Source organism: Heliangelus exortis, chromosome 1 (assembly GCF_036169615.1).
Source record: "Heliangelus exortis chromosome 1, bHelExo1.hap1, whole genome shotgun sequence".
Classification (NCBI taxonomy): Eukaryota; Metazoa; Chordata; class Aves; order Apodiformes; family Trochilidae; genus Heliangelus; species Heliangelus exortis.
Genome location: NC_092422.1, coordinates 1,838,780 through 1,860,834, shown reverse-complemented (window position 1 = coordinate 1,860,834; position 22,055 = coordinate 1,838,780). Strand labels below are relative to the sequence as shown.

The 22,055-nt window shown below is 45.5% G+C and overlaps 1 protein-coding gene and 1 long non-coding RNA gene across 4 annotated transcripts in view; one reads left to right on the top strand and one right to left on the bottom strand.

Moving 5' to 3' along the window:
* Positions 1-22,055, bottom strand: part of FCHSD2 (FCH and double SH3 domains 2) — a 239,321-nt gene that overhangs the window by 5,201 nt on the left and 212,065 nt on the right. For all 3 annotated transcript variants that reach the window (XM_071763988.1, XM_071763904.1, XM_071764071.1), the window contains 7 exons: positions 13,336-13,497; positions 7,629-7,763; positions 5,428-5,511; positions 5,123-5,300; positions 4,504-4,724; positions 1,178-1,307; positions 902-984 (listed from right to left, as the gene is read on the bottom strand). In XM_071763988.1, coding sequence (XP_071620089.1) covers positions 902-984; positions 1,178-1,307; positions 4,504-4,724; positions 5,123-5,300; positions 5,428-5,511; positions 7,629-7,763; positions 13,336-13,497 — 993 coding nt within the window. The remainder of the gene's footprint in view (positions 1-901; positions 985-1,177; positions 1,308-4,503; positions 4,725-5,122; positions 5,301-5,427; positions 5,512-7,628; positions 7,764-13,335; positions 13,498-22,055) is intronic.
* Positions 1,758-4,081, top strand: LOC139804350 (uncharacterized). Its single transcript, XR_011729353.1, has 3 exons — positions 1,758-2,010; positions 2,459-2,517; positions 3,341-4,081. It is a non-coding gene; the product is annotated as an uncharacterized lncRNA (long non-coding RNA).

The window sequence follows — 22,055 nt, the reverse complement described above, 5'->3', positions numbered from 1 at the left end:
AAAAAAAAGGAGAAAAAAAAATTTACATCTTAATCTGATCTTGTTTGGGACTTTGAAACTCCAAAATTTGATTTCAAAGTTAATCCCAGGAGATGCATTTCACAAGTTCTAAGTGATGAAATTCCTTTCCTCCCCAAATCTCTCTTTCTAGGCAGTAAAGACATCTCAAAATACACAGACCTTATTGTCATAAGGATTTTTAATAGAAAACCCTCAAATGGAGAGGTTTGGAAATTATTTTAGCTCTCCATGAAGCTGATTCCCAAGGATCTTACATCAAGCTGCTGGCAAGGAGCACCTTGGAGAAGAGGAAATTGTACAAATCAAATGATTAAAGTGTGCTGGCATTTATTTTGACCACTTTTTTTCCAGTTATTACATGGGGCAAGACCAGAAATAACCTGCCTGCAAAGCCAGTACCACTTGATCAACATTTATTTGACTGCCATTAGAGGTTTAATTTCCTCCCAGGTTCAATTTCATGATCCAGATGCCCCACAGAGAGAGATGCAGGAATTCAATCCATAAAAAGAAAGTACAGAAGGGCAGCTCAGATGAAGGGCAGGGGATGGGGGGAGGTTCAAGGTCATCTTTAAAGCTTTGTTTTCCTCAAGCATTCACTTCATCTCCAAGAGCTCTCCTGTTCTACAGCTTTTTGACACATCTGAGGTGTCACCCAAGGGGACTGATCAGACCTCTCCTTGCTCTGCTCACCCCAGACACCACAGTTTTATACAAAATAATTGGATTTAAAGGACACAAGAGAGCCAAATAATCAAGTGCAGCATCACCCCCCTGGCTTTGAATGAATCTTTCCTGATTTCTCTAGATTTGGCCTCGTCTTGGAGCACCCATCAAAATAAAAAATCCTGTGGTTTTTTTTTTTTTTTTTTTGACTTACAGGTCGGAGTTTGCCATAGGAAGTTTCAGGAGGAACCCGTGGAGGCTGGGAGAATCCTGGGGACTCTGAACTGAAGCTGTTTTCTGAAAGAAGAAGCAACAACCCATCCCAAACAAACTGCTCAGTATTGCTGGAATTAACTTTAAGGTGCAAAAAACCCAAAGTAGCATCCCCCCCCCCCAGCCCTGTCCACCCCCTGAAAAGGGAATCATCTCATTTCAGCATTTAGCAGGTTTTAAATAATTTTTTTTATTTGTTTCACAAAAAATTTCTTACCATTAGTTGATGGTGATCTGGGGAAGTACTGAGACCCAATTTTATCTGGACTCTGGTAGGGACTGGTGGGAGGTTGGTCATAGAGTGGCAGCAGGGGCAGAGTGTTGTTGGGCTTTGGGGTTGGGGATACCTGGGTTAAAAAAGCAGAGAAATTCAGAGGGGTTTGGGTTGGAAGGGACCTTCCAGCTCCTCCAGTTCCAACCCCTGGATGGGCAGGGACCCCTCCCACAGCCCAGGTTGCTCCAAGCCCCATCCAACCTGGGCTGAGACACTGCCAGGGATGGGGCAGCCACAACTCCTATAATTAAGTCATCAATGCTCTTGGTTAGGAACTTCCCCAGTCTCAGGTGATTTTTCTCCACCTAAATTTCCCTCAGGATAAACACCCTGAGGGAAATATCCTCCCCATCCTGTCTGTACCCACAGGCACAACACCTGGGATGGACTTTGGGCTTTTTATCAAAAGCTGCAAGGGGATGGGGGAGCCACAGCTTCCTTGGGCAACCTGGGACAGGGGCTGAGCACCCTCACACCAAACAATTTCTTCCTAAAAATCTCATCTCCAGGTTAAATCCATTGCCCATTGTCCCATCCCTCCAGGCCCTTGTCCAAAGTCCCTCCCCAGCTTTCCTGGAGCCCCTTCAGGCACTGGAAGCTGCTCCAAGGTCTCCCTGAATCCTTCTCTTCTCCAGACTGAACACCCCCAACTCTCTCCCCCTGGCTCCAGAGCTGCTCCAACCCTCTGAGCATCTCCATGGCCTCCTCTGGACTCACTCCAACACCTCCATCTCCTTCTGCTGTTGGGGACCCCAGAACTGGACCCAGTACTCCAGGTGGGAGTCCCTGTCCTTGCCCTGCTGCTCACACTCCTGGGGATGCAGCCCAGGACCTGGGTGGTTTCTGGGCTCATCTTGAGCTTCTCTTCACCCAACACCCCAAAATCCTTCTCTTCAGGGCTGCTTTTAACCCATTCTCCTCCCAACCTGGATTTGTGCTTGGGTTTGCTCAGGTCCAGGACCTTTTACTTGGCCTTACTGAATTTATGGGGTTGGCATGAGCCCCCCACTCTAAAAAAAGGCAGAGGGGCTGCAGAGAGCTTTTACTCCTCAAGTTTTTATGTACATCCCAAGGTACAAGAAGTTCTCTGACACATCAGTATGCTAAAAACTTTCATCTGGAAGAAACCAGCAGTGAAAAGTGCTACCAGGTACATTTGGGAAGGAAAGCCCAGACATCCAACAGTGATAATCCTTTTTTTTTTTTTTTTTTCTTAAATCATAGGTTGCCTCTGAGCAGAAATTTTCATCCCCTGCCAGGTAATTCAGGCAGACCTTTTGCAGGTTATTTGAAAGAAGCCATTTAGCCAAGTGCACCTCTCCATATCCATTCCCACAGAAGTGTTAAGATCCTGAGTTTTATCCCAACTCAACTGCATATATAGATAAATTAAAGTTTTCACATTCTTCTCCAAACAGAGAATAAAAATACTGGAGACATTACTTGGTAGGGAACATGGAACTCCAGTTTTTAGCACCCCAGAGCCACCATTACAATTTATTTCTTAAAATGATGTAAGGATTATAGAACTACACCAAAAATGAGGACATTTCACACAATAACAGAAGGGTTTGGGTTGGAAGGGTCCTTAAAGCTCCTCCAGTTCCAGCCCCTGCATGGGCAGGGACCCCTCCCACAGCCCAGGTTGCTCAAGAAAATACAAAAATTCTTGTAATACAATATTTGGCAGTATTCTCCCTTTGAAAATTGAGAGGATACAGAATGGGTTTAGATAAAAAAACATTAAATTAGGGCTGAGAGAGCCTGGAATTCTCTTATTGCCAGGTTGTGTCTGATGTCTCAATCTGTGGCATAAATTCATTACAGGAAACAGACTGTGGATTTTCTCCTTTGGTTCATTTCCTTTTTACCCCAATCCTTGCCTTTATTCATAAATCTGTTACACTTGCCAGAATGCTCATTATTAGCCTGGGTAAGACACCCAAAAGTAAGTTTTTTTGTTCTTCTAAATTGGTTTTGATTTTTTTTTTCCCCTTGAATGATATCTGATTTTTTGTTTTTATTTCCTAAGGAAGCAGCAGATCCTTGCAGCCTTCCAAAATTGTCCTAACAAACTAATTTCAAGGTTGTGCTGCTATCCCACAGGATCTGGACAGGCTGGAGAGATGAGCAAAGGTGGAATTTGTGAAGTTCAATGAGGCCAAGTGTAGAGTCCTCCATCTGGGCTGGAATAACCCCGACCACCAGTGCAGATCCAGGGATATCCTGCTGGGAAGCAGCTCCTTGGAGTCCCAGTGGAGAGGAAATTCCTCAGGGGTCAGCAATGTGTCCTGGTGGGATCCTGGGGGGCATCAGGAAAAGTGTGTCCAGCAGATCCAGGGAGGTTCTCCTCCCCCTCTGCTCTGCCTCTGGGAGACCAAACTGGGAATGCTGGCTCCAGTTTGGGGCTCCCCAGTTGAGGAGAGACTGGGATCTACTGGAGAGAGGCCAAGGGAGAGCTGGGAGGGTGCTGAAGGGACTTGAGCATCTCTGCTGGGAAGAAAGAGTGAGAGCCCTGGGGCTGTTGAGGCTGGAGAAGAGAAGGCTGAGAGGGGATCTCTGAATGTCCATCAAGAGCTGAGGGCTGGGGGGCAAGAGGAAGGGGACAATCTCTGTTCAGGGGTGCCCAGGAACAGGACAAGGAAGAATGGGGTGGAGCTGGAACGTGGGAAGTTCCACAGAAATAGAAGGAAGAACTTTTTCCCTGTGAGGCTGAGGGAGCCCTGGCCCAGGCTGCCCAGAGAGGTTCTGGAGTCTCCTTCTCTGGAGATTTTCCAACCCCCCCTGGATGTGTTCTGTGTGTCCTGCCCTGGGGGATCCTGCTGGGACAGGGGGGTTGGATCAGATGATCTCCAGAGCTCCCTTCCAACCCCTGACATTCTGTGATTCTGTGATTCTAAACAACAGGATGAATGTAGGAATTATTCCTGCATCCCCCAGCACTGAACACACATCCTGACACCCCCAGCCAGCCAGGCTACCCTCCTGCTAAAAAAACAAGTTTAAATTCCAGTGATGCTTCCCCAGCATGTCCTAAAACTTCCAGGAATCATCAAGAGTGTCATGGTTCTGATCCTGGAGGTTCTGGAGTCTCCTTCTCTGGAGATTTCCCAACCCCCCCTGGATGTGTTCTGTGTGTCCTGCCCTGGGGGATCCTGCTGGGACAGGGGGGTTGGGCTGGATCAGCTCCAGAGCTCCCTTCCAACCCCTGAAACTCTGGGATTCTGTGATTCTATGACTCTAAGCTATCACCTCCACTCATGCCATACCTGAATATCTCCAATCCACTGAGTCTCTCCATTTTCTGAAGCTGTGAGCTCTTCAACCAATACTGATGGGAACACCCCAACACGTCCATTGAATTCTCCTTCCCAAAAGCCATCATCATCTTGATTTTCCTTGTTCAAGATCCGAATGATGGCTCCTTCTGGGAAGGACAGCTCATCATCTGTCTGGCCCTCGTAGTCATAAAGTGCTTTGACAAAACAGACTGGAGAATGGAAGAGGAAAAAACAAACAAAGAGTGTGATTGGCATGAGGTTAAAACCAAAAGGAATAAGTTATGTACAAGCTTCTATGGTTGGACTCCATCTTAAAGGTCTTTTCCAACCTAATGATACTATGATTCTAGAATCCTTGTGTTAAATTAGTTCAATTTCCCTTCATTTTACTTAGAAAAATTACCAGATGGAAGATGAGTTCTATCCTGGCCCCAAACCAGGCCAATCTGAACTCCAAGAAATAAAATAATGCAGGTTTGAGACGAGACAGAGCACTACTAAGGAGAGAAAAAATTCTACTGTGCACCATCCAACCAACCCCCCCCAAGATGCAGAATGCTTTCAAGAACAAGCTGAATATCCTATTTATTTATTCCCTGGTATTTACCACTGGAGTCTCCATTCAAGCTGCCAGAGACCAAGTCAACCTCTGTGGAATTATTGGAGGTGTGTGATCTACTGTCCAGGGCTGCCAGGGACTGGAGCATGCTCAGGAGGCTGCTGGAGGTGGGGAACTGCAGATATTTTTCTGGCACATAACCCACTTGTCCTGCTTTGTTCCTTGCCTGTAAGACAGAAGAGATGCTCTGCTCATGCACAACCCCTCTGGAAAGAAGCCAATTATTTCCTCCCCTCCCCAGCTCCGTTTCTAAAAGCAGCAGGGAAAAGAAAATGAGCTGAGGGAAATGATACCTTTACCCAGTCTTCCATATCTCCATCTTCAATCACCTCCAACACCTCGTGTTCCTCTATGGTCAGTTCATCTGGCTGAGAAGCCTGGAGTAAATAACAACAGGGAGATTTGGGAGATGTGTTTCCAGGGGCACAGGATAGGGAGGGTAAGGAATATTCCATCCAGACCTCCCTTAAAAATGACATTTTTCTAAAATATTGAAATATTTAGGATGCAGCAAACTTCCAATTATACTTATCAGGGCTTCTCTGTATACCTACAGACCTTTTTTTCCATCAAGGGGTTAGAAGAAAGCACCCTGAGTGCCACCCTATGTATTTTTTAGATCCTGATTACTGATTCAGAGTGGCCAGGCACTGGGACAAGGGCAGTGGTGGAGTCAGAATCCTTGGAGGAGTAAAAAAAAAAACTTCAGGACAGTTCAGGACAAGGTTGAGTTGGCACAGTGGTGTTGGGTTGATGGTTTAATTTCTTAGAGGTCCTTCCCAATCAAAATAATTCTGTGATTTTTCTCCTTATTCTAAGAGCAAGTCTGGATTTGCAGCTGAGCTGGGGGTCCTGGCAGTAGCACAGAGCATGAATGGGGTTTGTCAGCAGAGCTTCCACTCCTGAATGGTGGTTTCCCTACCACAGGACAAAGAACTTTGTTGTCCAGCCCCCCACAGCCAAACACTGATATTTTCAGTGCTAACATTGCCACAGCAGCTCCCCAAGAGAAATCAGAACATCCCCTGGCAGCAGGCACACAAATGGTTCCCTGGAAGCCAGACAGGGCCATCTGAGTTGATGCATGGACTTCAGTCTGCTGAACTGTACTTTAAATGTTTCACAATGGGATGGATTTTGCACTGCTGTGGTTTTCCCAGAATTGTTCTGGTTGGAAAAGAATCATCCAGTCCAACCCTGAACCCAGCACTGCCAAGGCCACCACTGCCCCATGGCCTCAGCACCACAGCTCCAGGGCTTGGAAATCCCTCCAGGAATGATGGGGACTCCACCACTGCCCTGGGCAGCCTGGGACAGGGAATGACAACACTTTCCAGGAAGGAATTGTTCCCAATATCCAATCTGAACCTCCCCTGGTGCAACTTGAGGCCATTTCCTCTTGTTCTATCACTTGTTCCTTGGGAGAAGAAACCAACCCCTCCTCACTCCAACCTCCTTTCTGGGAGTTTTAGGGAGCCAGAAGGTCCCTTTTGGGGAAGAAATTGTTTCTAATATTTAATCTAAACCTCTCCTGGTAGAACTTGAGGCCATTTCCTCTTGTTCTATCCTTGTTCCTTGGGAGCAGAGCCCAACCCCTCCTCACTCCAACCTCCTCTCAGGGAGTTGCAGAGATCCAGAAGTTCTCCCCTCAGCCTCCTTTGCTCCAGGCTGAACACCCCCAGGCCCTTCAAGATCTCCAGAGATCCCTCCAACCTCAGCCATCCTCTGATCCCATAATAATCCCTTCAATATCCCTGGGAAGATGCAGAGCAATCTTTCTTGTCCCAGGTTATGGGACTCACCTTGTGTGTCACCTTGTGGGACATCCCCAGGGATGGGGACTCCACCACTGGGCAGCCTGGGCCAGGCTCTGACAACCCTTTCCAGGAAGAAATTGTTCCCAATATCCAACCTAAACCTCTCCTGGGCAACTTGAGGCCATTTCCTTTTGATCTATCATTTGTAACTTGGGAGCAGAGCCCAACATTCCCTGGCTCCAACCTCCTCTCAGGGAGTTGTAGAGAGCCAGAAGGTCCCTTTTGGGGAAGAAATTTTTTCTAATATTTAATCTAAACCTCTCCTGGAAGAACCTAAGGCCATTTCCTCTTTTCCCATCACTTGTTCCTTGGGAGCAGAGCCTGACCTGTCCTCACTCCAAGCTCCTCTCAGGGAGTTGCAGAGATCCAGAAGTTCTCCCCTCCTCCTCCTTTTCTCCAGGCTGAACACCCCCAGCTCCCTCAGCTGCTCCTGCTCAGATTTCTGCTCCAGACCCTTCCCCAGCTCCATTCCCCTTCTCTGGACACACTCCAGCCCCTCAATGTCCTTCTTGCCAGGAGGGACCCAAAACTGACCCCAGGGTTTGAGGTGCAACCAGGATTTTAATGTGCATTTAATGAGCAAAACGCTGACAAATCCACAGCTCCCAACAGCCACAGCTATGAGTTGGCTTCTGGATAATTAATTTCTCTAATAGAAGGCAAAATAAGCAACAAACCTTATATGAATAAACAACTTTGCAGGTGAGAGGGTAATTTCTTAGAGTACCAGAAGGACTAGAACTGCTGTCATCAAAAACATCCATGCTGTCTTCAAACTCTTCACCTTCTTCCTTTTCTGTGTCAGCATTAATCTGTTAAAACACATTAAATTGGGCATTATACCAGCAAATAAGAGAAGAAATTACAATAAAAATTATTTAACTGATATTCTTCAACTTTTTTTTACTTTTTTAATACTGCAACCAGACAAAAACTCAATGACTAAATAATATTCAGCTTATAATCCTCAAATAACATCAGGAAAGCAGTCAGCAAACAAAGCAAATGCAGGGAAGGAAAAGAAGAGCTGTCACCAAAATACATCTTTACTCAGCTGCATTTCTTCATTCAACCACAGGTCTGTGGACTTCAAAAAAAACTGTAGAAGATTTTGAAGCTTCAGCTCAACTGATGGACAGTTATTTATTTTTTTATATAAGCTGTGAAACTGAGTAATGCCCTTTGGAGAAGCCATTTCAGAGGAACAGCAAATAGTTTAATGGAAAAAAAAAAAAAAAGAAGAGTCAGACAGAGAATTAATGCTATTAAAAGATTAATGTACCTGCAACCACAAGTTCTAAAATGAAAATGGAGTGGAAATACTTAAACTTGAATTTTTTGTTAAAATAAATCAGCCTTCCAGCTGGTGTGTTCTGCACAACAGATTTGCTGCAGTTTGTAAGAAAAAGAAAAAAAAAAATCCTTAGTGGAAAAATGATGATTAAAAACCAGCTCTAAAAGTTGAAATAAAAACTGAAGTCAATACATTGGAAAAATAAAACTTTTTACAAATGCAGTTTGGGCAACCTTGTCATGAGCTGCACTTTGGCCTCGTGCCAGGATTAAATTTTGAATAAACACTTTTTTCTCATGTGAAAACAGGCAAGTCCTGTGAATCAAAGGCATCACTGTTAGGTAGCTGCCATCTTCCCTTTATTTATTCCTTTGAATTCAGTTTGGTATTCCTCAGGAAAAACTGAAATAAATCAACAAAAAGCAAGGCTGAGACCCAAAAGGCCCCATGCAGCCTCCCTAAACCATCTTTACTCTTCTAGAGCAAAACTTCATCATTTTCTGAGTTAGTTTTTAGGTTTTTAGTCCACAATGCTCAGAACACATCCTTGTAATTCATGTGATTTCCCCCCCCATCCATTTTCACTCAGTTTGCACCCACTGCAACTCAAAAATATTCACAGATCTTGCAGGAATAAAAAAAAAAAATAAAAAAAATCCCAGTCCTACCAATTCATGCTTTGAAATATTATCAACCAGCTCTAAATTACACCAAATTTAAGCTTTTCTCCTCCAGTTTCTAACTGCCTTTAGCTGAAAGAGTACAAAACCCCATGGAAATCAGTGTCCCATCTCCAGGATTCCTGCAGCAAACATCTGGTCCTGGTTTTCTAGCACCAGGAGGAAAAATCCATTTTAATTTTCAGTGTCTGGGCTGCTCAGACTCCTGGAAGAGAATCATTCCTCAAGTAAAGAAAACAGCATTAATGACATAGAAAAGCTTGGCAGTTTTCTTCCATAGAACTCATCTTCCTCTGGAGTCTCTTTAATATTTTGGGGACTGAAACCACAGCTGGGTCACACAGGTGACAATCAGGCCTGAAAAATGAAGCAGCAACCCCAGAGCTGAAAGATGCTGTAAACGTTTGCAGCTAAAAAAATCCATTTTCATGGTCACAGCAAACAAACCAACTGCAAACTTTATTTCTGATTGGGATTCTGTACTTCTGCTTCCAGTCCCAGCAAACAAAAAACCTAACAGAGCCCCCACAAAGCCCCTTTCTCTCCTTTTTTTGGGAATAAATGACCAATTATTTCCAATATATTTGTTGTAGGCAGCACAAAGGTTTCCCAGTGATGTTGATACATATGAGCAGCACTGCATGTATCCTCCAGATGACATTAAAATTAAAAATTAATTTTATGACCATGTGCACTGGGAACAAAAAAAGAGTTTTATCCCCCAAGATTCTTCTTTTCATCATTATATCAGAAAGCCAGTGAGCTGGGTAGGTGATGGGATATCAACTCCTTTATTATTAAATTATTGCAGCAGCATCAAGTCATCAACGCTCCTATTTTTTTTTTTTTTTCCAGCTCTTTGCAAGAAAATATTTTGAGGGCTTTGCTGAACAAATTGCATCAAGACCAACATCTCCACCATGAAGGTGGGAAGATACTGGAACAGGATGCCCAGGCAGGCTGTTGATGCCACATTTCTGGAAGTGTCTCAGACCAGGATGGATGAAGCCTGGAGCATCCTGGGCTGTGGGAGATGTCCCTGCCATGCAGGGGGTTGGATCTTGGTGATCCTGAAGGTCCCTTCCAACCCAAAACATTCTGATTCTGTGACAGCAAAGCAGGACATGATGTAAGGAGGGCAGGGAGCTGGTTTCTCAACAATAAAATTGCCCCTTCAGCAGGGATGAAGCCAAAGTGCTGCTGGTTCTGCAGTAATCCTTCTCATCCTTGACTTAGACAGGCTGGAGAGTTGGGCAGGGAGGAACAAGATGAAATTCAACAAGGGGAAGTGTAGAGTTTTGCATTTGGGGAAGAACAACACGATGTCCCAGTATAGGTTGGGGGTTGAGCTGCTGGAGAGCAGTGTAGGTGAAAGAGACCTGGGGGTCCTGGTAGACAAGAAGATGCCCATGAGCCAGCAATGTGCCCTTGTGGCCAAGAAGGCCAATGGCATCCTGGGGTGCATTAGAAAGGGGGTGGTTAGTAGGTCAAGAGAGGTTCTCCTCCCCCTCTATTCTGCATTGGTGAGGCCACACCTGGAGTATTGTGTCCAGTTCTGGGCCCCTCAGTTCAAGAAGGACAGGGAAGTGCTTGAAAGAGTCCAGCGCAGAGCTACTGAGATGATTAAGGGAGTGGAACATCTCCCTTATGAGGAAAGGCTGAGGGAGCTGGGGCTCTTTAGTTTGGAGAAAAGGAGACTGAGGGGTGATCTCATCAATGTTTTCAAATATGTAAGGGGTGAGTGTCAGGGAGATGGAGTTAGGCTTTTCTCAGTGGTGACCAGTGATAGGACAAGGGGTAATGGGTGTAAATTGGAGCATAGGAGGTTCAAGTTGAATATCCGGAAAAATTTTTTTACTGTAAGGGTGACAGAGCCCTGGAACAGGCTGCCCAGGGGGGTTGTGGAGTCTCCTTCACTGGAGACATTCAAAACCCACCTGGACACGTTCCTAGGCGATGTACTCTAGGGGGCCCTGCTCTGGCAGGGGGGGTTGGACTAGATGATCTTTCCAGGTCCCTTCCAACCCCTAGGATTCTATGATTCTATGATTCTATGATCCTTGCAAGCAGCATAATTTTCAGTAATAGTTCTAAGAATTCCATCCCTGGGCTGTCCTCATCTGGCCTGCCAAGGTCAACAGCATCTTTCTGATTTTTTTTTTTTTCTGTGGGAGCAAATGTAAGTGTAAAAAAGGGGGAAAAACCAGAACCAGAGTTTAACATCCCCCACTGTGGCATCTCCTGCCTCACCAGGACCAGCAGGAGGTTTGGCTCCAGTGCCAACTTTTGGCATGGTTGATGAGACCAAGGTGCTGGGCACAATCCAACAAGCACAAGGTGGAGTGAAGGAAGAAAGAGAGAAAAAAAAAAAAAGCTCACTGTTAAACACAGCTCTGTAACATCTCCTCATTTATCCTGCCTGGGAAGGGTCTGAAACGAAGAACTCTGGGAATTGGGAAGCTTGGATCTGCATCCTCCAACTTTAATTATGCTCCTAATCCATGGGAATAAATCTCTGTGGATCAATCTCCCTGTGTTTTAGTGTTTTAGCTCTGTGTGTGTGTTGTAGCATCCCAGAAAAACATCCTCACGGCCTGAGGAAAGCTAAAAGTGGATTTGGGAGTCTCCAAATTGGATTTGCTGAGACTCCAGTCAGTGCTCGCTGACTTTTTTGAACTAAAAGATGAAAAGAGCTGTACATAAAATAAACCTTTCCCCCTAAGGGTTTGTCACCATTACCAGGAAAACAAGAAAGCAGAAAACATGAAGAAACGTGGGTTCTGTGTATGAATTTCATGAACTTGCTGAAATGGAGACTCTGTTTTTAGGTGGTCAGCAAAAGCCAAGCCATTCTCCACATCATTTCCAAGAAGATGAAAAACCCCATTCCCATCCCTCCTGCAAGTTTTTTTTACACAGAAGAAATATTCTGGCTATGCAAAGCACTTAAAATTCAAAAGAAAGTGTGAATTAAATAATTGTAATAGTGTGTGAAGACTGGAGTCAGGAAAGGATCCACAGGCCAACCAAGATTTTATGGAAGCCTCTGGATGTTTTCAGGAGTTGAACATCTGAACATGCATGGAAAATTTATAATTTTTTGAAGCAAAGTGACTAAACCTTCAGGAATTTTATTTTAGTTGGGTTATTGGTGAAGAGGAACAGATTGGTCAGTTTGCTTGCCAAAGGTGACAGCTCAGCATCACAGAGCAGCTCAAGGAATGAAAACCCAGAATCTGAGCTCTTTTCAGCAGCTCTTGTTTTCTGAGCAGGATTTCTTGGTTCAGGCATCACCACTTTTTCCTTCATGGAGGGAGGGAAAGAAATTTGCTTTATATTTTTTTTTTGAATGACTTAAAAATGTAAATGAGATAAAAATGTCCTTTCTTCCAAGCTAAAAAGATGGGAGAGGTCCCTGCAAACCAGCTACAGACATTAGGAAGAGAGCAAGTATTAGATCCAACTGAGTCAAAAATCATCAGAAATCTTCCACTGATCCACTTTTTAGTTCAAGCCTGGATATGTTGGATGGAATTTTGAGTCAGGGTGACTTTGGACACAGCAAGATGGAGTCATGCAATGAAACTGAAGAGTTTAAGAAGTTACTGACTTCTTGGGTGAGATGCAGTAGGGATCAGGTTTGTGGTCTGTTCCAATTTAAAATGAGTAATGCTTTAATGAAATTAATTACCCCCAAAGAAAAAGTTAAAAATTTCATGTATCTAAAAAAAAAAAACAACATTCCAGGAGCTTGCAGGTGAATAGTTGGGAACATCTTAAATCCATGCTAAAATCTTTTGAAGGGAAACATCTAACCCTGCTCACAAGCCTTTCCCCAGAGCTTTTCATTGAGTTCTAATGAATCAGATTTTCATCTTAAAAAGCTTCATCTCTTCCCAAATCAACCTGAAACACAGGCTTTGCTTTCCTGATGACTTTCCCTGTGATCAGCACCTCAACAGCTCTTGAAGAGATGAAGCAGAGGCTGCAGCCTTCTAAAAATTTGAGGAGAAATAAAAAAAAAGCAGCCTTTCACCCAGGATCTCAGATAACACTGGAAACTACTGATGAAACTTCAAAGAAATAGGCACATTTTTCTTTTTTTCAGGAGATGACAAGTAAACATGATGGCACTTAGTTGTGAAAAATCAATTTAAAGCAAATTGAGCAGCAGACCCCCATTTTTTTTGTTGTTGGTTTTTTTGTGGTTTGTTTTTTTTTTGTTGTTTTTGTTTTGTGGTGTTTTGGTCATTTTTTCCCCTTTTCCCTGGAATCCCAACATGCTTCAGCCTTTTCTGGTTGCTTAAGAACCAAGCCAAACATGATCCATTTGCTATTTTTTTACCAAAAAAATCTGGGAGCTACTTCTCGGGAAGGAAGTGGAGATGTGAGGGGGTTTTACATCCATACCAGGTGCAAGGAGCCATTGTTGGTGACTGAAGGCAGAGTGGCCCAACGTTCATTTTCCAGTTCTTCCATCACTTGGTTCATGGCACTTTTCATCCAAGTGTCCACGGAGACTCCAATCTGCTTCAGCAGGTCCAGGCGGGCTTCAGCTTTCAGCTTAATTATCTGAGGAGAACAAACAGGGCCAGGTCAGGATTCCTTCAAGGTGACATTTCCCTCCTTGCCACCATCCCACTGCCTTGGTTCCTCAGCTGCAAATTGCTCCAAGAGCTGCTCCAGGTGGTACCAAGTCCAGTTCTTCATCTCCTCACCTGCAGGAGTGAGGGGTGAGCCAAGAGAAAAGGGAGGGTTTTGCAGAGATGTTATTTTACAAGTTGCTTTTTTTTTTTTGTTTTCTTTGTGGGTTTTTTTATTAGATCTATTAATTTAAAAAACATTTATTAGTTTAAAAATCATCTATTAGTTTAAACAGCACCTATTAGCTTAAACAACATCTATTAGTTTAAACATCTATTAGTCTACACAACATCTATCAGCTTAAATAACATGTTGGTTTAAATAACACCTATTAGTTCATGCTAACTTTTTAGTTCATACCTTCAAGGGGTTGCTTAGATTGTTTTCAGAGTGCAAAAACCCACACCCAACCCACTGCTTCACATTTAAAGCATAAAATAAGCACACTGCTTAGCTGAAAATAAGGAATATTCCCGGGCTGCAGACCCTGGATGCCATTTGGTGACTTATTTGGATGTGATACCCAAATAAATCCCTTGTGATACATAAACCCACAGAGCCCCCCAAATGAGTTTGTTTTCCATCAGCACTTGCCAGGGAACACAGGAAGCTTCTTTGTGAGGGCAAGGGAAGAGCATCATCATTCCAAAATTAAAAAATAAAAAAATACTAAGGTTCAACAGTTTGATGATTTTTTTGCCCTCAAAACAGAACGAGAATTTAGGTTTTTCTGACAGCTGGGTTCCTTTCAGCAGCATCCTGGCATGCTTTCTGGGTGCTGGAGCCAAGGTGTTAACAAATTCATGGCAAACAACAAGCCTGATCCCAATTATTTAACAATTTAAACAGGAGGGATGGAAAGAGCAGCAGGAAGGAATCAGGGATTTCAAGAAAAGCAGAATTTCAAAGATTGCACCAAGAAGAGGGGAACAAACCTTGGGATAAAACCCCAGGATATTTATGGCCCCTCCAGCCTTATCACCATCATCCCATCACACTTACTCATCAGAGGAAAAAAAAAAAAAATAATCAAATGATTTACCAAAGGTCCTTCAGTGAGTCACTGATGAAGGCAAAAACAGGAACACCCTGGAGGTTTTCCTGCATTTCCTTTCACAGAATTGTTCATTCTGAGCAAGTAACTGTGCAAGCAGCAAAGTTCCATCTCCCTTCTTGCCCTGCCTGCCCCTTCCACAAAGTGCAGAACCAGCTGAGTGCAGCATCACTGCCTGGATCCACCCCACAGATCAGCAGCAGCACTTGGAAACCAAGCAAATCCAGGAAAAAATAGCTGTCTCTTAGGAAAAATTATAGGGAAATTATGTTTTCTGTAGGGGCACCTGGATGGGAGCAGCCCCAAGCACAACTCCAGGCTGGGCAGAGGATGGATTGAGAAAAGCCCTGAGGAAAAGGTGTTGGGTGATGAGAAGCTCAACATGAGCCAGCAATGAGGGCTGGAAGCCCAGAAAAAACCCAGGTCCTGGGCTGCATCCCCAGCAGGATGAGCAGCAGGACAAGGGAGGGGATTTTCCCCCTCTGCTCCACTCTGGGGAGACCCCTCTGGGGTGCTGGGTCCAGTTCTGGGGTCCCCAACAGCAGAAGGAGATGGAGGTGTTGGAGCAAATCCAGAGGAGGTCATGGAGATGATCCAAGGGCTGGAGCAGCTCTGGAGCCAGGGGGAGAGAGTTGGGGGTGTTCAGTCTGGAGAAGAGAAGGATCCAGGGAGACCTTGGAGCAGCTTCCAGTGCCTGAAGGGGCTCCAGGAAAGCTGGGGAGGGACTTTGGACAAGGGCCTGGAGGGATGGGATGAGGGGGAAGGGTTTCCAGCTGCAAGAGGGGAGATGGAGAAGAGATCTTGGGGAGGGAGAAATTGTTTGGGGTGAGGGTGCTGAGCCCCTGTCCCAGGGTGCCCAAGGAAGCTGTGGCTGCCCCATCCCTGGCAGTGTCTCAGCCCAGGTTGGATGGGGCTTGGAGCAACCTGGGCTGTGGGAGGGGTCCCTGGCCATGGCAGTGGGTCAGAACCAGTTGATCTTGAAGGTCCCTTCCAACCCAGTCTGGTCTGCACCCCTTTGCCCCTCTTTTGATGTCTTCTAATGCATAAATTCAGGCATTCTGGGGTCCCCAACAGCAGAAGGAGATGGAGGTGTTGGAGTGAGTCCAGAGGAGGCCATGGAGATGCTCAGAGGGTTGGAGCAGCTCTGGAGCCAGGGGGAGAGAGTTGGGGGTGTTCAGCCTGGAGAAGAGAAGGTTCTGGGGAGCCCTTGGAGCATCTTCCAGTGCCTGAAGGGGCTCCAGGAAAGCTTGGGAGGGACTTTGGACAAGGGCCTGGAGGGATGGGATGAGGAGGAACAGTATAAACTGGAAAAAAGGGAGATTGAGATGAGATATTAGAAGAAATTGTTTGGTGTGAGGGTGCTGAGCCCCTGTCCCAGGGTGCCCAAGGAAGCTGTGGCTGCCCCATCCCTGGCAGTGTCTCAGCCCAGGTTGGATGGGGCTTGGAGCAACCTGGGCTGTGGGAGGGGTCCCTGCACATCCAGGGGTTGGAATTAAATGATCCTGAAGGTCCCTTCCAACCCAAACCACTCTGGGATTCTATGTAAGAAAATTCATACAGTGAATTAAAATCTCAGTCGATGCTACACACTTCTCTCTCCTCTGAACATCCTTACTGTACACAAAATTTTGTGTTGAGCCAAAATGTCACTGATATTTTTCTTGTTTTTGACTTGCTGCCACACTTCACAATTATCCTTCTATTAGGAAAATCTGTCAGAAAATGACAGTAACCTTCATTCAGCTGAATCCCCAAACATTTTAATTTTAAATCCATCTGCAAAGGTGACTTCAAACCCATTTCCAACCATGGCATTCCTTTTCAGAGACCTTATTTTTGTTAATTCTGTTTAGAAGAAATGTGGTTTTTAAGAAGTAGGTAGGTTCCTATGTCAGATTTGTCTTCACATGGGGCCAGCTGCATGTACATATCCTCCCATACAATAAGATGTGGAGACTGAAGGATGGGAGAAGCCTGGGAAGTCTTTCCCATGGGAAAAGCCAAAGCCACTGAGCCAAGTGAAGTTTCCACTCTACAGGTGGTCTTCAGGTGAATGATTAACATGGCCTGTAAATACTAAGATGACAAAAGGAGGGGAAAAAAAGGAAATTATATTAACTGGCATCACATCACTTCAATCAAGCTTCAGAAAATACTGATTTAAAAAGAGTAACAAGTCCAAAGATCACCCTGCCCATCAACTTTTATATTTGAAAGAGCTTTTCCATTTGATTTTGGCATCAAGTATCTTCTGAGAACCTTGTAAGTACAGAGGCAATTGCTCTGAGCTGATCTGAAATCAGAGCAATCAGAAATTAAATCAGAAATGTTGGATGGTGTTGGAGTTTTGAGTTACTGGCATCTGATCCCTTTATTGGTCAAACAGAGGCAATACCTGTCACTCATTTGGGGGTTTTTAGCCCCTACTTACATGAGTTTGTGTATCTGAAAGGTGAAAGAACATGGGAACAATAATAATCTTAATTCATCATTAAACTTTTCTTTCTTTCATCATTAAACTTTTTCTTTTTTTTTCTTTGGGAAAAAAACCAAAAAAATGTTTTAGGGACACATCAAACTGAAAAGTGGATTTCTCACTAAATCAAGCTGAACAGAGACAACAATTTTGAAGTAAAGATGTTAGCACAGAAGGGTTGGACCAAAAAAAACTGAATCCATGGATGAGAACTCCTGCATGGGAACACACCTCTCTCCTGTTGATAAGTGTGCAAGATTTTGAACAGATTTGTAAATAGATTTGATTGGAGAGAAGGGGAGCAGAGTGGTTCTACAGCCCCCAGGGAAGGTGAGCACTGATCCTGCCTCTGGTTTGGATGCTCTTACACCCAAAATAGACACCCTGAGAGCAGGATCATGGTCCTGGTTGGATCATGGTTGGACCAGGGGCACCTCCAGGCTTGGCAGTGAGAAGAACCCATCCAGAGGCTATGGATCCACACAGGATTGAGTTGTGATGGAGGCAGAGCATGGCTGGGTTAGGGATGGACCCATCATCCTTTTATGGAGATTTTTGGAAACTGCTGTATTGACTTAGTGCAGGTCAAGGCAAATCATCAGCTGTTGTTTGGGAATGAGAAATTCCTCATTTGATCAGGGTACCAAGTGTGTGTGTGTGCATATGGATACCTGGGTGTCAGATCCACAGATCACAGAATCCCAGACTGGTTTGGGTGGGAAGGGACCTTAAAGATGATAAAGATCCAACCCCTGGATGTGCAGGGACCCCTCCCACAGCCCAGGTTGCTCCAAGCCCCATCCAACCTGGGCTGAGACACTGCCAGGGATGGGGCAGCCACAGCTTCCTTGGGCAACCTGGGACAGGGGCTCAGCACCCTCACCCCAAACAATTTCTCCCTCCCATCCCCTCTCCATCTCCCCTCTTGCAGCTGGAAACCCTTCCCCCTCATCCCATCCCTCCAGGCCCTCGTCCAAAGTCCCTCCCCAGCTTTCCTGGAGCCTCTTCAGGCACTGGAAGCTGCTCCAAGGGCTCCCCAGAACCTTCTCCTTCTCCTTCTCCTTCTCCTTCTCCTTCTCCTTCTCCTTCTCCTTCTCCTTCTCCTTCTCCTTCTCCTTCTCCTTCTCCTTCTCCTTCTCCTTCTCCTTCTCCTTCTCCTTCTCCTTCTCCTCCTTCTCCTCCTTCTCCTCCTTCTCCTTTTCTCCTCTCTTCTTCTTCCTCCTCTTCCTCTTCCTCTTCCTCTTCCTCTTCCTCTTCCTCTTCCTCTTCCTCTTTCTCTCCCTCTCCCTCTCCCTCTCCCTCTCCTCTCCTCCAGACTGAACACCCCCAACTCTCTCAACCTGTTCCAGGCTCTCCCCACCCTCCCTCAAATTCCAGAATTTCTTCCCCATCTCCAACCTCAGTCTCCGCTTTCTCTCCAAGTTTTAACCCATTTCCCTTCTCCTCTCCCTACCCCCCCGTGTCCAAAGCCCTCCCCCAGCTTTCTTGGAGCCCCTGTAGATGGATTTATACATATTTATATTTTTACATACAGACACTTGTGGAGCAAAACAGCTCTCCCTTCATTTGTCTTCACATTCTGACATTAAATTACAAGAACTTTCTTTCTGCCCTCCCCAAAAGATGTCTGGGAAAGGACCAGCTCAGTTGTTTTCCTCTTTTCCCTCATTAGGCAATTTCCAATTAGCTGGAGTTATGCAAGAGCAATAAACATTTTTCTAAGCATGCTATAAACATTTGTCCTTCATATTAGTCCTGGGCCTGCTGTAAATAATCCATGCAGTTTGTACAAACTTGTTAGCTCCAATAAACAAGCTGCTCCAGGACCCTGGACTGGGGATGCTAAATTGAGTTTGTTACAGGAGTTTTTAATCCAAGCTACCCAGCAAACCCAGTGGAGTTGCCCCACTCCATCTACCCACAGAAATAATATTCAACAAATGTTTGTTCCAAACCACAAATGGTTTGAGTTTCATTCCATCCCAGGCAAGCCATCAAAAGTATTCAGATTATTAGGTCAGGCCTGTACTTGAGAGATGTATAAAGTTATTTACAAGCATTCACATATATATTTTTACCTAAATAGTTATACTGGTAGACCAGGGCTAACAGCTTCCTACCCAGATGAAAAAAAAAAACAACCAACCCAAAGCAAAAAAAAAAAAAAAAAAGATAGTAGCATAACTTTCTTCTGCCTCTCACAGAGGAATTTATTTAAAAATACAAGCACTTCATTCAGCTATCACTATGTCTAAATTAGCTGGGGTTTGATGCTTTCATTATGCTGGAATCAAATGTCAAGTAAGAGGGAAACAGGAGCTCACCTGGAGGAAATACTGGGGTTTCCAGCAGCACCAAGCCCCACAGGAGCTTTGCTGTGTGTGTTGTTTTTATTCCTGTACCCAGGCACAAAGTCATCCTTTTTCCTTTGGAAAGTGAGGTTTCTGCAGGCTGGCATCTGGATCTCATCAAGGAGGGACCCACCTTGCACTTGGAGCCAACTTCAGCTTGCTCAGGCTTCCCAAGGGGTTGCTGGGGTGGGAATGCAGCCAGGAAGGGAGGCACTGGGAGCAGCAGAGCCAGGCACAGCCTCTGACACATCCCACATGGGCACAGCCCTGCCAAACCACCTGAGACTAAAAAATCCTGAGGAAATGATGCACTCCCTCTCAAAGCCTTCTTCCCTCACAAAAGTGATGTATTTCATGTTAAAAACTCTTTTTCATAGAATCATGGAATGGGTTGGGTGGGAAGGGACCTTCCAGCTCCTCCAGTTCCAACCCCTGGATGTGCAGGGACCCCTCCCACAGCCCAGGTTGCTCCAAGCCCCATCCAACCTGGGCTGAGACACTGCCAGGGATGGGGCAGCCACAGCTTCCTTGGGCACCCTGGGACAGGGGCTCAGCACCCTCACCCCAAACAATTTCTCCCTCCCCAAGATCTCCTCTCCATCTCCCCTCTTGCAGCTGGAAACCCTTCCCCCTCATCCCATCCCTCCAGGCCCTTGTCCAAAGTCCCTCCCCAGCTTTCCTGGAGCCCCTTCAGGCACTGGAAGATGCTTTGAGGTCTCCCCAGAACCCTCTCCTCCTTCTCCTTCTCCTTCTCCTTCTCCTTCTCCTTCTCCTTCTCCTTCTCCTTCTCCTTCTCCTTCTCCTTCTCCTTCTCCTTCTCCTTCTCCTTCTCCTTCTCCTTCTCCTTCTTTCTTCCCCTTCCCTCCTCTCCTCAGAACCCAGAACCCAGGGCTCCCCAGAACCTTCTCTTCTCCAGGCTGAACACCCCCAACTCTCTCAACCTATTCCAGCTCAGCACCCTTAAATTCAAGAATTTCTTCCTCATACTTAATGTAAATCTTCCAGATTGAAACCTCTTCCCCTCATCCCATCCCTCCATGCTCTTGTTCAAAGTCCCTTCCCAACCTGTTCCAGGCTCTCCCCATCCTCAGATTCAAGAATTTCTTCTCCATGTCCAACCTCAATGTCCCCTCCTGCAGCTGGAAACTCTTCCCCCTCATCCCATCACTCCATTCCCATGTCCAAAGTCCCTCCCCAGCTTTCCTGGAGCCACTTCAGGCACTGGAAGATGCTCCAAGGGCTTCCCAAAACCTTCCTCCTCTCCCTCTCCCTCTCCCTCTCCCTCTCCCTCTCCCTCTCTCTCCCTCTCCCTCTCCTCTCCTCTCCTCTCCTCTCCTCTCCTCTCCTCTCCTCTCCTCTCCTCTCCTCTCCTCTCCTCTCCTCTCCTCTCCTCCTCTCTCCTCCTCTCTCCTCTCCTCTTCTCCAGGCTGAACACCCCCAACTCTCTCAACCTTTTCCAGGCTCTCCCCACCCTCAAATTCCAGAATTTCTTCCCCATCTCCAACCTCAATCTCCCCTTTCTCTCCAAGTTTTAAACCATTTCCCTTTGTCCTCTCCCTACCCCCCTGTGTCAAAATCCCTACCCCTGCCTTGGCCAACCTGCACAGCACCCTCACAGCAAAGAATTTCTTCCTTATATCTAATCTAAATTTCACTCTTACACTTTCAAACCCTTCCCCCTCATCCCATCCCTCCATTCCCATGTCCAAAGTCCCTCCCCAGCTTTCCTGGAGCCCCTTCAGGCACTGGAAGATGCTCCAAGGTCTCCCTGGATCCTTCTCTTCTCCAGGCTGAACACCCCCAACTCTCTCCCCCTGGCTCCAGAGCTGCTCCAGCCCTCTGAGCATCTTTGTGGCCTCCCCTGGACTTATTCCAACACCTCCATCTCCTACTGGTCTTGGGGACTTCCAGGGAGGGGACATCCACAGCTTCCCAGGGCAACATCCTCCACTCTCCCAGTGTTTAATTTGCTTTTTCCTCCCAGCAGAATGGACTCCAGCAGACACCCAGAACCCAGTTGCTTCTCAGCTTGGTGACCACCCCTGCCAGCAGCTCACAGACTCAAAAATTATTTTAAACCAAGTAACCAGTGATCTTCCCAGTGTCTCCAGGAAGGCAGCTGAATTTCCAAAGCACAGGAATGCTGGAATCCAGCACTGGCTCTGAAACCTGGGTGCTGCCCAAATGTCATTGTTATGAAGCCAAATGTTTTCTTATTTAAAGTGAAATCCCTATTTACAATCACTGTTTACTTACTAACTAATAACAGGACTGGATCTTTACACTGATTTAAAACCCAGCAGCCACCCACAAAGTTTACAAACAGTTTTCTGGGTGGCTCCTGCTTCTGTGAGCTCTTCTTCTGCCTCAACTGATGGTAGGTTGTAAGAAGATGAAAGGCAAAAAAAAAAAAAAAGAAAACACCAAAACAACACAACCCAACTCCAATGTTTTGAAAAATATAAATATTGTTATCTGTTTCTCACATACCTATCGTGGCTCTAGATGGAAGAAGGCAGATTTTTGTTTATTTACTGTTCCAGTCTTAATTAAGCCAAAGCTTTAGACCTCCAGCTTGTACAAGATGAAGATAAAAAAAACTGCT